Source organism: Nerophis lumbriciformis, linkage group LG03 (assembly GCF_033978685.3).
Source record: "Nerophis lumbriciformis linkage group LG03, RoL_Nlum_v2.1, whole genome shotgun sequence".
NCBI classification, from domain to species: Eukaryota; Metazoa; Chordata; class Actinopteri; order Syngnathiformes; family Syngnathidae; genus Nerophis; species Nerophis lumbriciformis.
In genome coordinates, this window is record NC_084550.2 from 47,080,001 (window position 1) to 47,094,852 (window position 14,852).

Genomic DNA, 14,852 nt, shown 5'->3' on the forward strand with positions numbered 1-14,852 from the left:
TGGGTTTTTGATTGATTGAGAAGTTTATTGACATCTTAAAGAATTGAATCCATGTAATGCTTTAAAAAGGCAAATGGATGGCACAAAAAGCCAGAAGGCTTGTTTCCATTGTGGCCCATTAAATATTCATCACATTTTATACATTCAATAATAAAAGATATATAACATGTAACATATATAAAAAAATGACGTTAAAAAAATTGATAAATTATGTACATATACACAGTATACATGTGAGGTGATTTGAAAAACAATATATACAAAAAATGGGTGGGGGGTTAGATACACTATGTACATGACTATGCACATGTTGACTCCGAGAGTGTGCAAAACAGAATGAGAAAATATATATACACTATAACTAGAGATGTCCGATAATATCTGACTGCCGATATTATCGGCCGATAAATGCTTTAAAATGTAATATCGGAAATTATCGGTTTCAAAATTATCGGTATCTGTTTCAAAAAGTATAATTTATGACATTTTAAAACACCGCTGTGTACACGGACGTAGGGAGAAGTGCAGAGCGCCAATAAACCTTAAGGACACTGCCTTTGCGTGCCGGCCCAGTCACATAATATCTACGGCTTTTCACACACACACACAAGTGAATGCCATACTTGGTCAACAGCCATACAGGTCACACTGAGGGTGGTCGTATAAACAACTTTAACACTGTTACAAATATGCGCCACACTGTGAACCCACACCAAACAAGAATGACGAACACATTTCGGGAGAACATCCGCACCGCAACACAACATAAACACAACAAAACAAATACCCAGAACCCCTTGCAGCACTAACTCTTCCGGGACGCTACAATATACACCCCCCGCTGACCCTGCCCACCTCAACCTCCTCATGCTCTCTCAGGGAGAGCATGTCCCAAATTCCAAGCTGCTGTTTTGAGGCATGTTAAAAAAAATAATGCACTTTGTGACTTGAATAATAAATATGGCAGTGCCATGTTGGCATTTTTTTCCATAACTTGAGTTGATTTATTTTGGAAAACCTTGTTACATTGTTTAATGCATCCGGCGGGGCATCACAACAAAATTAGGCATAATAATGTGTTAATTCCACGACTGTATATATCGGTATCGGTTGATATCTGTATCGGTAATTAAGAGTTGTACAATATCGGAATATCGGATATCGGCAAAAAAGCCATTATCGGACATCTCTAACTATAACCACATATAAACCTGTTTGATGCTTCGAAGAGTTGTTGGGGATCAAGCACGGTCAGAGACAGGATCAGACTTAATAAATCAAATCAAATCAAATCAACTTTATTTATAAAGCACATTTAAAATTTACCACAGGGGTAGCCAAAGTGCTGTACAATGAACAGGTTAAAAGATAAAACGAGTACCGAGCAAACACAACACAACACAAACAGAACACGATAAAAAATAAATAATTAAAATAGAATAAATAAATATGTAAAATAATAAACTGATTGAAAGAGATGACTCCATCCTAGGCTGCCCACTAGACAGCATTGAGGAGGTGGCGGACAGAAGAATGCTGACCAAGTTGACATCCATGATGTCCAATCCCTGCACGGCACTGTGGAGGCCCCGAGTAGCTCCTACAGCATTAGACTGTTATATCCACAGTGCAAGAAGGAGTGCTACAGCAGGTCCTTTCTACCCACAGCCATAAGACTTTACAACGCACTTACGTAATTATGATGGGGTTTTTTTTTCGTGGTGTGCAATACGGATGTTAGTGTTTTTTGTTGTATTTTATCTTTTATACAGGCCAAAAGTTTGGACACACCTTCTCATTTCAATGCATTTTCTTGACTATTTACATCGTAGGTTGTCACTGAAGGCATCAAAACTATAAAACCTGTGATGTGAAAACCATTTCAGGTGACTACCTCTTGAAGCTCCTCGAGAGAATGCCAAGAGTGTGCAAAACAGTAATCAGAGCATAGGGTGGCTATAAACATGTTTTCAGTTATTTCCCCTTTTTTTGTTAAGTACATAACTCCACATGTGTTCATTCATAGTTTTGATGTGACAATCTACAATGTAAATAGTCATGGAAATAAAGAAAACACATTGAATGAGAAGGTGTGTCCAAAATTTTGGCCTGTACTGTATAAGTGAGCAATATGTAGTATTTATAACAATTTTTTTGTTTTTTAACCAGGCTTTACTTCTGTTAGTGTATGTAAAAACCTGCACCGCAACAACGTAATTTTCCCATTGTGGCATAAATCAAATAATCCTATTTTGCCAAGAATTGCAATCCTTCTGAAATTCCTTGTCTTGATTTTTCGTAGAGCGAAAGCAGGCGACAGTCCTTCCAATCTTGTCCCGTGAACCCGGAAGAGCGTCGAGCATCTTCCATGCCCGAGCATTGCCGCCTCTACTTTGGCGCTCTTCAAAAGGCGCTGGGGGTCTTTCTGGGAAGCCTTGAGGCAGGGCAGCCACCAGAGACGTTCATCTCGCAAAGCAAATTGGTGATTATGGTGGGTCAGAGGCTGGTGGACACCCTGTGCAAGGAGGCACACAGTGGGGGGTCCAGTCACAGCCTCCTAAGTAAGAGCAACCACCTATGTGCTCTTCTCAAGCAGCTGGCCGTGGGCACCAAGAGGGCGGCCTTAGACTTCCCCGATCAACAAGCTCTCGCCGAGCTTCAACAGTTTGCACAGGAGCTTTCTCACAGGGCACAGCACTTTAGATTAGAATACACTAATGCAGACAGACTGGACACCGACTGACTTTTCACTATGAAACATTGTAGGAGAAATCGACTAACAAAATATCCATCCATCCATTTTCTACCGCTTGTCCCTTTTGGGGTCACGGGGGGTCGCTGGAGCCTATCTCAGCTTAATTCGGGCGGAAGGCGGGGTACACCCTGGACAAGTCGCCACCTCATCGCAGGGCCAACACAGATAGACAAAATATATTTTTTTAAATGAAACATGATCTAACCGCTCTTCTGTAGATCAAGATATGCTAAACTAGGGCATGGCGACACCTTACACCATGGGTGTCAAACTCTGGCCCGCGGGCCAAATTTGGCCCGCCGTGTAATTTCACTTGGCCCGTGAGGCGATATCAAATTAACACTCGAGCTGGCCCGCCGATTATATATAGCGGCGGTGCCGCGGTACACCGCTTATTCTCATACTTGCCAAACCTCCCGGGAGACTCCCAAATTTCAGTGCCCCTCCCGAGAATTGTAACGTCCCCTTTTAGTCCAGTCCGACGTGTGCTGGCCCAGTTACATAATATGTGTGGCTTTGGCACGCACACAGAAGTGAATGCAACGCATACTTGATCTTCAGCGATACAGGTTACACTGAGGGTGCCAGTATAAAAAAACTTTAACATTGTTAGAAATATCCGCCACACTGTGAATCCACACCAAACAAGAATAACAAACACTGTTCGGGAGAACATCCGCACAGTAACACAACATAAACACAATAGAACAAATACCCAGAACTCTTTGCAGCGATAACTCTTCCGGGACGTGTGTGTGTGTGGGGGGGGGGCGGTGGCGGGTTTAGTGATAGCGGGGGTGTATATTGCAGCCGGGAAGAGTTAGTGCTGCAAAGGGTTCTGGGTATTTGTCCTGTTGTGTTTATGTTGTGTTACTGTGCGGATGTTCTCCCAAAATGTGTTTGTCATTCTTGTTTGGTGTGGATTCACAGTGTGGCGTATATTTCTAACAATGTTAAAGTTGCTTATACGGCCACTCACAGTGTAAACTGTATCGCTGTTGATGAAGAATGTGTTGCATTCACGTGTGTGCGTACAGAAGCCGCTCATATCTTGTGACTGGGCGGGCACGTTGTTAGAATGGATGAAAAGCGGACGTGACGACAGCTCATAGCGGACGTTAAAGGCAGAGTCTTTAAGGCACGCCCCCAAGACTGTGGTCCGGGTGGGCTACGAGATATAATGACTGAACAACTTCGTTCGATAATGAAGGTTGCCTCAGCTCAAAGCCTGAGCCCCGACATTAATGAACTAGCATCCAAGAAAAGATGTCAGGTATCTGGCTTGGGCACATCAGATTAGATCAGTGTGTTTCAAACTGAGCAGTTTAAAGTCCTGAATGGTTGGTTTATTCATTGTTATTTCATTTTCAAATGTATTAGCCTGTGGAAAAAGTTAATGTTGATATTTTACCTCAGAAGGCTGCAAATAGAAAAGAGGCATTAAATTTTTATTTAAATTGTATTTGATATGCCATTGATATTTTTTAATTATTATTATTATTATTTGAAACTCGATTTTGCATGTCACTATAAAGTTATATAAGCCTTGCTTGTTCAATATTCAATGCAAAACTTGTTTGGGTCCCTATTAAAAGGTTAATTTGTTCAACCTTGGCCCGCGGCTTTGTTCAGTTTTAAATTTTGGCCCACTCTGTATTTGAGTTTGACACCCCTGCCTTACACCATACAGCAGGGGTGTCCAAACTTTTTCCACTGAGGGCCGCACACTGAAAAATCAAAGCAAGCGGGGGTAATTTTGATGTTTTTTATTTTAAAAACCAATACAATATATGTATAAAAAATATACATTTAGGCCTCCACTCAGGCTTGAACCCGGGGACCCCAAAGGGTTTTGGTCAAAAAAATATTAAAAATGTGTCATTATTCAGCATTATTATTATTATTCAAGGCTTACATCTCTAGGTAAACATTAGGTCTATCTGTCAATATAACGTTTTTTAAGATTTAAGCTCTTTTTGTCAACGGAAACCCATTTTTTAATGGAAAAAAAACACAAAATATGCAATATTTTCACCCATTAAAATTTTTAAGTGGAATATTTGAGATTATATAATAATTGGAGCCTTAAAAAGGTCAATAAATCATAACAACATTGATTTTAATTCTATATTTTTTGAGCAATGACACTTAAAAAAAAATCACACTTACATTATTGGGGATCCAAAAGGGTCCTACTCATTAAAGTGTTAAAAAATAACTTAAAATTTTCTTTTTACCGTTTACTTTTAACACAATAATCTCGAGATCAACTTCAGATCTATCCGTCAATTATAAGTTTTATTGTTGTTTATGTTTTTTGTTTGTTTGTTTTAGGCCCTTTAAAAAAAAAAAAAAAAAAAACTTATGGCAAACACAAAATATGCAACATTTTACCCCAAAAATATCTCAAAGTGCAATATTTAATGTGACGTAATTGGAGCCTTGAGTAGGTCAATAATTCATAATGACATTGATTTTGATTCATTATTTTTTTTTAAAGAAACAAACAGCCTGCATGGCAGCTTTGTGTTATTAGAGTCAACATTGCAACATTTTCTTGTAAAATTTCACCTGTTTGCTCTTTTATACCACTTTTTATGTTTTTAAATTTTTTTATCGTATTTTTAGAATGTGCCGTGGGGTCGTTAAAAAATTCCTTGCGGGCCGCAAATGTATGCCGCACTTTGGACATCCCTGCCATACAGTATTGCCAAAAGGACCTTTTTTTAAGTGAAGCTTAAAATGCAAGTTTAAAGGGTCATATTATATTTTTCATTTAAAATGCTTTCCTTTATGATCACCTTATTTTTAAATGTTACATTAAAATTTTCTGCATAATTTTTTTTGTCGTTAGCATCAACATTTAAACTTTTTAATGTTCCCCACCCCTTTTTAATTATTGTTATTGTTTAGTATTTGTGTTTTTATCATTTTCTGTGGGCCAGTAAATGCAAAAAGTCCCACTTTGGACACTCCTGACTTACACAGGTAGATGAAATACAACAACTGTGCCTTTAACAATTATAATATACAGTTATAAAATACAAATATTGTCATAGTTTGGAGAAGCACATTAGTGCATTTAATCGTTGCCGTTGGTTTGTCTGCTATAGTTAATTAGTTATCAAAATAACTGAAAAAGTTATTACCGGATTTTTATGAAACTTTCAGTAAATGTCAGGAAACTACAAGTACTTCGACTTTGGGGTTGATCCGGATCGTTTTTACATTACTTTATTGTTACCTCTGTGTGTGTGTATATGCTTGTTTGCTCTCTCCAAGTGCTTCTATATAGTTTATATATACAAAACCCAAAACCAGTGAAGTTGGCACGTTGTGTAAATGGTAAATAAAAACAGAATACAATGATTTGCAAATCATTTTCAACTTATATTCAATTGAATAGACTGCAAAGACAAGATATTTAATGTTCAAACTCGAAAACGTTATTTTTTGCAAATATTAGCTCATTTGGAACTTGATGCCTGCAACATGTTTCAAAAAAGCTGGCACAGGTGGCAAAAAAGACTGACAGAGTTGAGGAATGCTCATCAAACACTTATTTGGAACATCTCACATGTGAAAAGGCTAATTGGGAACAGGTGGGTGCCATGATTGGGTGTAAAAGCAGCTTCCATGAAATGGTCAGTCATTCACAAACAAGGATGGGGCGAGGGTCACCACTTTGTGAACAAATGCGTGAGCAAATTGTCGAACAGTTTAAGAACAATATTTCTCAACGAGTTATTGCAAGGAATTTAGGGATTTCATCTACGGTCCGTAATATCATCAAAAGGTTCAGAGAATCTGGAGTAATAACTGTACTGCACGAAAACCAACATTGAATGCCCGCGACCTTCGTACTGCATCAAAAAGCGACATCAGTGTGTAAAGGATATCACCACATGGGCTCAAAAGCACTTAAGAAAACCACTGTCAGTAACTACAGTTTGTCGCTAATTCTGTAAGTGCAAGTTAAAACTTGGGAATTTTCGACCATTCTTCCAAAAGCGCATTGGTGAGGTCACACACTGATGTTGGTCGAGAAGGCCTGGCTCTCATAATAACCTGACTCTCGCCAGATCCTTGTAGTTCGCTGAGCTCCACACAAGGATCTGGGAGTTCTCAATAGGAGATGTATTTCAGAAGGCGGAGCTTTGTAAAAAAAATCATTGTATGTGATTGGATAAACCACTTGTCTGTTATTTTGAATGATGTGCTACTTCAACCACTCATATCGAAATCAACCCGTGACGCTGATGAGAGCGACGCTGGGAAATCCAAAACAGAACAGCCGACATAATGAATAACGACAGAGCTAAAAGTTAGAGAACTTTTACTGAAACAGCGCAGCAATGTCAGTAGACGATCGATGTCGCAAAACAGTTGCAATAGCAGAATCAATGTCAGCACACGACTCCTAGTTTGAATCAAACAGTCTCTTCGGCGCTACGTCACATCTATGAAATCCCGCCCAGCGATCCTGATTGGTTCATTAGTTTCTGCTATCTTGAAGGAGTTTGCATTGCCCTCGAGCCCAGATCCTTGTGTGGAGCTCAGCGAACTACAAGTATCTGGTGAGAGTCAGGTTATGGCTCTCAGTCTCATTCATCCCAAAGGATGAATGAGACTGCAGGCCAGTCAAGTTCATCCACACCAGACTCTGTCATCCATGTCTTTATGGACCTTGCTCTGTGCACTGTTGGAAGAGGAAGGGGCCCGCTCCAAACTGTTCCCACAAGGTTGGGAGCATGGAATTGTCCAAAATGTTTTGGTATCCTGGAGCATTCAAAGTTCCTTTCACTGGAACTAAGAGGCCAAACCCAACTCCTGAAAAACAACCCCACGCCATAATTCCTCCTCGACCAAATTTCACACTTGGCACAATGCAGTCCGAAATGTATCGTTCTCCTCGCAACCTCCAAACCCAGACTGGTCCATCAGATTGCCAGATGGAAAAGTGTGATTCATCACTCCAGAGAAGGCGTCTCCACTGCTCTAGAGTCCAGTGGCGACGTGCATCACTGCATCCCACGCTTTGCATTGGACTTGGTGATGTATGGCTTAGATGCAGTTGCTCGGTCATGGAAACCCATTTCATGAAGCTCTCTGCGTACTGTACGTGGGCTAATTAGAAGGTCACATGAAGTTTGGAGCTCTGTAGCAACTGACTGTGCAGAAAGTCTTTGCACTATGCACTTCAGCATCCCTGACCCCTCTCTGTCAGTTTACGTGGCCTACCACTTGGTGGCTGAGTTGCTGTTGTTCCCGAACTCTTCCATTTTCTTATAATAAAGCCGACAGTTGACTTTGGAATATTTAGGAGCGAGGAAATTTCACGACTGGATTTGTTGCACCGTTTCTATGACAGTTCCACACTGGAAATCACTGAGCTCCTGAGTGCGGCCCATTCTTTCACAAATGTTTGTAGAAACGGTCTCCATTTATAAGTGCTTGATTTTATACACCTGTGACCGGGCCCAGTGATTAGGACACCTGATTCTGATCATTTGGATGGGTGGCCAAATACTTTTGGCAATATAGTGTATGTTGCCATCCAAGTAACGTCTTTTTCATGGACGCCCCTGCTTATTTCAGCAAGACAATGCCAAGCCACGTGTTACAACAATGTGGTTTCATAGTAAAAGAGTGTGGGTACTAGACTGGCCTGCCTGTAGTCCAGACCTGTCTCCCATTGAAAAGGTGTGGCGAATTATGAAGCCTAAAATACCACAACGGAGACCCTGGACTGTTGAACAACTTAAGCTGTACATCAAGCAAGAATGGGAAAGAATTCCGCTTCAAAAATGTGTCTCCTCAGTTCCCAAACGTGTACTGAGTGTTGTTAAAAGGAAAGGCCATGTAACACAGTGGTAAAAATGCCCCTGTGGCAACTTTTTTGCAATGTGTTTTGCAGCCATTAAATTCTAAGTTAATATTGAAAAAAAAAAAAAATACATTTCTCAGTTGGAACTTTAAATATCTTGTCTTTGCAGTCTATTCAATTGAATATAAGTTGAAAAGGATTTGCAAATCATTGTATTCTGTTTGTATTTATGATTTACACAACGTGCCAACTTCACCGGTTTTGGGTTTTGTAGAAACGTCTACAGTTTATTTTTAATTTGTTTAAATTGAAATCCCTACGAATGTAATAGGAAGGTTTCATGGGAAAATGCAAAGCAATCGAGGTACAGATAAAAAATGAAGGTTGTAAGTAAGCAAACAATCTTGGAGCGTGGCCACTGCTGCTGCTCACTGCTCCCCTCACCTCCCAGGGGATGGAACAAGGGGATGGGTCAAATGCAGAGGACACATTTCACCACACCTAGTGTGTGTGTGTGACTATCAGTGGTACTTTAATTAAAAAAAACAAAAACAACTGAACACTCGACTAGCTTGTTATATGTTGCCTTCTAGTGGTGATAATCATTACAGATATTGTTACTTTTACTTAGCTGAAGGACATTTGAATAAATATATAAATAAATACATAATTTAAATATGGGAACATCCATTCAAATTTATATCTAAATCTTACATAAATTCAAGTGTGAAACTATGATGTTAAAACATTATATTGAACCTATTTATTTATTTCATGACCAAAATGTTAAGGAAATAGAATGACGTGTTTACAGTGTTATTTTTAGCAATTGATGTGAGAAAGCCTTTTTTTTTTTTTACATTTTTAAGCCTTGGTTACAGGTAGCCACAAAAGTGTTGTGCAGTGAAATGTGTGGTAGTAAATCCCTACTACACTTTTTACTGCCTCAGCATGTTTGCCAACTCGTAATAGTTGTTGTTGTGAGTGAATATTAATGCACTGTATGTCATGTTCTGAAAAGAAGAAACAGGGTTAACATTTCGTTGAATTAAGTTTTATTAAATGGTCATTTCACTCCATAAATGAGTTGATCGTCATTTTGTCACAGAAGTTGTTCGTCTATGCCGCAGATGCAGATTTTTTTATTTTATTTTATAGTTATTTAAAATTATTTACATGCTGTCTAGTTTCAAGGATAGAAGCTTCATATTAGCAAAATGTAGCTCTTTTAAAAAAAAAATTGTTTATATACAGGTAAAAGCCAGTAAATTAGAATATTTTGAAAAACTTGATTTATTTCAGTAATTGCATTCAAAAGGTGTAACTTGTACATTATATTTATTCATTGCACACAGACTGATGCATTCAAATGTTTATTTCATTTAATTTTGATGATTTGAAGTGGCAACAAATGAAAATCCAAAATTCCGTGTGTCACAAAATTAGAATATTACTTGAGGCTAATACAAAAAAGGGATTTTTAGAAATGTTGGCCAACTGAAAAGTATGAAAATGAAAAATATGAGCATGTACAATACTCAATACTTGGTTGGAGCTCCTTTTGCCTCAATTACTGCGTTAATGCGGCGTGGCATGGAGTCGATGAGTTTCTGGCACTGCTCAGGTGTTATGAGAGCCCAGGTTGCTCTGATAGTGGCCTTCAACTCTTCTGCGTTTTTGGGTCTGGCATTCTGCATCTTCCTTTTCACAATACCCCACAGATTTTCTATGGGGCTAAGGTCAGGGGAGTTGGCGGGCCAATTTAGAACGGAAATACCATGGTCCGTAAACCAGGCACGGGTAGATTTTGCGCTGTGTGCAGGCGCCAAGCCGACACCAGCAGATGACATGGCACCCCAAACCATCACCCAACCATGCAAATTTTGCATTTCCTTTGGAAATCGAGGTCCCAGAGTCTGGAGGAAGACAGGAGAGGCACAGGATCCACGTAGTGTAAAGTTTCCACCATCAGTGATGGTTTGGGGTGCCATGTCATCTGCTGGTGTCGGTCCACTCTGTTTCCTGAGATCCAGGGTCAACGCAGCCGTCTACCAGCAAGTTTTAGAGCACTTCATGCTTCCTGCTGCTGACCTGCTCTATGGAGATGGAGATTTCAAGTTCCAACAGGACTTGGCGCCTGCACACAGCGCAAAATCTACCCGTGCCTGGTTTACGGACCATGGTATTTCTGTTCTAAATTGGCCCGCCAACTCCCCTGACCTTAGCCCCATAGAAAATCTGTGGGGTATTGTGAAAAGGAAGATGCAGAATGCCAGACCCAAAAACGCAGAAGAGTTGAAGGCCACTATCAGAGCAACCTGGGCTCTCATAACACCTGAGCAGTGCCAGAAACTCATCGACTCCATGCCACGCCGCATTAACGCAGTAATTGAGGCAAAAGGAGCTCCAACCAAGTATTGAGTATTGTACATGCTCATATTTTTCATTTTCATACTTTTCAGTTGGCCAACATTTCTAAAAATCCCTTTTTTTTGTATTAGCCTTAAGTAATATTCTAATTTTGTGACACACGGAATTTTGGATTTTCATTTGTTGCCACTTCAAATCATCAAAATTAAATGAAATAAACATTTGAATGCATCAGTCTGTGTGCAATGAATAAATAAAATGTACAAGTTACACCTTTTGAATGCAATTACTGAAATAAATCAAGTTTTTCAAAATATTCTAATTTACTGGCTTTTACCTGTATGTATTGTAGCTACTGCATGCTGTACAAAACAATTGAGCATTTATGTTCCTGTTTTTATTCATGATTATTGTCTTGGGGTGAAAGAGAATGTGTTTTCTGTGAAAAAAGTTTTAGATAAATTTTTTTATTTTTTTTTTTACCAAAAATCTGTAAATTTGCATGAGCGCAAATACTGAATTGCAAATGCAGAGTGAGTAGAGTATTTCATTGTTGTGTAAAGGGACTTTTCCAAATATGTGTTACACTGTCGTGTAATAGGACTTTAAAAATACATGTATTTTGTTTGTATCATATTGTGTCATGGAATTTTTAATTAGTATTTACATTGTAGTTTAAATTGACTTTTTAAATGTTTTTTTCAGTGTTGTGTGACTTTCTAAAACAAAAATATGTAGTAATCTAGTGTAATCAGACAGTTCAAAATCAATCTTTAGTGTATTACATTGTAGTGTAAAGGGACTTAAAAAAAAAAAATTGTGTAAATATTTTTTTGCCTACGAGTGCAATTTCTTATTTTTTGTGTAATGGGACTTTTTTCAGTTGCATTTTTAACTATTATATTCTAGTGTAATGTAACTTTTAATGCAACGTTTTAGTGTATTACATTGCAGTAATTAAATATTTTGTATTCAAGATTTTAGTGCATTTGGACTTGTTGTTAATTTGCATGTGTTGCATTCGAGTGTAATCAGACATTTCAAAATCAACATTTAGTGTATTACGTTGTCTAATTAGGTCCCATTTGTATTTTTAGTGTATTACATTGTAGTGTAATGGGATTTTATTTTTTAGTGTTTATTACATTTTAGAGTAAAAAAAACAAAAAAACAAACATCGTAAGTGTATATTACATTCTGGTGTAATGGGACTTTTTTAGTGTCATTTTTATAACATTGTGTGTGTTACATTTTAGTACAATGGAACTTTTTTTAATGAAATGTTTTTGGCGTATTACATTTTAATATGATTTTTTAAATTTTTTTATGCATACATACTTTAAAAATATATATATTTTAGTGTATTACATTGTACTGTAAAGGGACTTTTTTTGTGTAAATATAATATTTTGCCTTCGAGTGCTTGTCGAATGGGACTTTTTTCAGTTGCATTTTTAACTATTATATTCTAGTGTAATTTAACTTTTAATGCAATGTTATAAATTATTTTTATTCAAGATTTTAGTGTATTTGGACTTGTTTACAATTTGCATTTTCTAGTGCACAGGTGTTGCATTCTTGTGTAATCAGACATTTCAAAATCAATGTTTAGTGTATTAAATTGTAGTGTAAAGGGACTTTTTAAAAATATTTTTTTCGTGTGAATATACTTTTTTGCCTTCAAGTGCAATTTCTTATTTTTTTGTGTAATGGAACATTTTTCAGTTGCATTTTTAACTATTATATTCTAGTGTAATTTAACTTTTAATGCAATGTTTTAGTGTATTACATTGCAGTAATTTAATTATTTTTATTCAAGATTTTAGTGTATTTGGACTTGTTTTTAATTTGCACGTGTTGCATTCTAGTGTAATCAGACATTTCAAAATCAATGTTTAGTGTATTACGTTGTAGTCTAATTAGGTCCCACTCGTATTTTTTGTGTATTACATTGTAGTGTAATGGGATTTTATTTTTTAGTGTTTATTACATTTTAGAGTAAAAAAAACAAAAAAACAAACATCGTAAGTGTATATTACATTCTAGTGTAATGGGATTTTTTTGTTATTTTTATAACAACATTTTGTGTGTTACATTTTAGTATAATGGAACTTTTTTTTTATGAAATGTTTTTTGGCGTATTATATTTTATTATGATCTTAATTTATATATATATATATACATTAAAAAATATATAATTTAGTAGCATAAAGGAACTTTTTTTTAAATTATTTTTTAGTTTAAATATACTTTTTTGCCTTCAAGTGTAATTTTTTATTTCTTGTGTAATGGGACTTTTTCAGTTGCATTTTTAACTGTATTATATTCTAGTGTAATTTAACTTTTATTTCAATGTTATAAATTATTTTTATTCAAGATTTTAGTGTATTTGGACTTGTTTACAATTTGCATTTTCTAGTGCACAAGTGTTGCATTCTAGTGTAATCAGACATTTCAAAATCAATGTTTAGTGTATTACATTGTAGTGTAAAGGAACTTTAAAAAATGTGTAAATATTTTTTTGCCTTCGAGTGCAATTTCTTCTTTTTTGTGTAATGGGACGTTTTTCAGTTGCATTTTTAACTATTATATTCTAGTGTAATGGAACTTTTAATGCAACGTTTTAGTGTGTTACATTGCAGTAATTAAAAATTATATATATTTGTTGTTAATTTGCATGAGTTGCATTCGAGTGTAATCCGACATTTCAAAATCAACGTTTAGTGTATTACGTTGTAGTCTATTTTGTGTATTACATTCCAATGTAATACACAAAATATTATGTCGTGTTTTAATTTGCATGATAATAAGTTTGAAGCAAAAGTGCGTGCTCCTGCGTGTCGTGAGTGTTGACGTAATGCAATGATTGAATTGTTATGTCATTCACAGGCGAGGTTTGACTTGTATTGTTTCGCTCGCTGCCTAGCGGCCACCAGACCGACGCCAAGTACAAATAAAGACGATGAAAAAAAGATTTAAAAAAAAAAAAAAGAAAGAAAGAAAAGAAAACTGCATTTGAGGCAAAGCGTGGGGTGCGTGTATGTAATGTAGTAGTGATGAAGACGTAGTGTGTCGGGACAGCCCCTATGTTTGTCCTCCATCATCATATTGGATGATATTGTTCCTCTGCTGCCCCCCGTCCATCCCGCCGTACTTGTCAAGTGAACATGGCGACCGCACCAGTCTATTGCGTCTGCAGACTGCCTTACGACGTCAACCAGTTCATGATCGAGTGCGACGCCTGCAAGGACTGGTTCCACGGCGGGTAAGACCGATTCTTGGCCGTTTTGGCGCTACTTTGCTTCGCAGGAGCCCGAAGAAAATGGCGACATCGCGGCGCCTTTTGACAGCTTTGTGGCTCTCCGTCGCCCGTCTGAACGCAGGCCGCTCGGACGAGAAGGCGGAGTTATATTTAGCCGAGCGGGGCTGGGACGGGTTTTTTTTTCCTGGTGTGTGTCGCGAATAACTCCAAAGGCGATATTCCAAAAAGCATGTTTATCGGACTTGATGTTTTTAATGGCGGCGTCATCTTCGCCGTTTTCCCCAGCAAGTAGAGTGCTTTAAAACATGCCCGCCATGACTCCCCGGCTCAGCGCTGCGGACCTCTGTCGACACACTCGCCTACGTTTCCCTTTTCTTTTCTTTTCTTCTGTTTGTCCATTTTGTTTCTTTTCATTGTCGTTTTGTCGTCAGTGGTGGGAGAGAGGAGAAGCCCGTAGGGACGAGCGCGGTGTTTCGGAGCTCGAACAGCAGCTATGGCTGACAATGTCTGAAACACAGCACTAGCTTTTTATTATTAACACGCTTCATCTTTACTCAACTGTGTGTCCACTTCAATAAGCGCTTCTTTAGCCATCTTTATCATCATGTTCGCCGTCCTTGCTCACTTTCTTCAGCGTC

General features: G+C 37.8%; 2 protein-coding genes across 3 annotated transcripts in view; both read left to right on the forward strand.

The window, feature by feature from the left end:
* cass4 (Cas scaffold protein family member 4) overlaps positions 1–3,329 on the forward strand; it is a 29,227-nt gene extending 25,898 nt beyond the window's left edge. Inside the window, exon 5 of the mRNA XM_061929210.2 lies at positions 2,303–3,329. Coding sequence (XP_061785194.2) covers positions 2,303–2,743 — 441 coding nt within the window. The 3' untranslated portion in view covers positions 2,744–3,329. The remainder of the gene's footprint in view (positions 1–2,302) is intronic.
* A 10,277-nt stretch (positions 3,330–13,606) lies between these two features.
* The window catches only part of phf2 (PHD finger protein 2), a 101,015-nt gene continuing 99,769 nt past the window's right edge, over positions 13,607–14,852 (forward strand). The window contains exon 1 of one of the 2 annotated variants that reach the window (XM_061938042.2): positions 13,607–14,217. In XM_061938042.2, coding sequence (XP_061794026.1) covers positions 14,120–14,217 — 98 coding nt within the window. In that variant the 5' untranslated portion in view covers positions 13,607–14,119. The remainder of the gene's footprint in view (positions 14,218–14,852) is intronic. The other variant, XM_061938037.2, reaches the window with a different exon arrangement.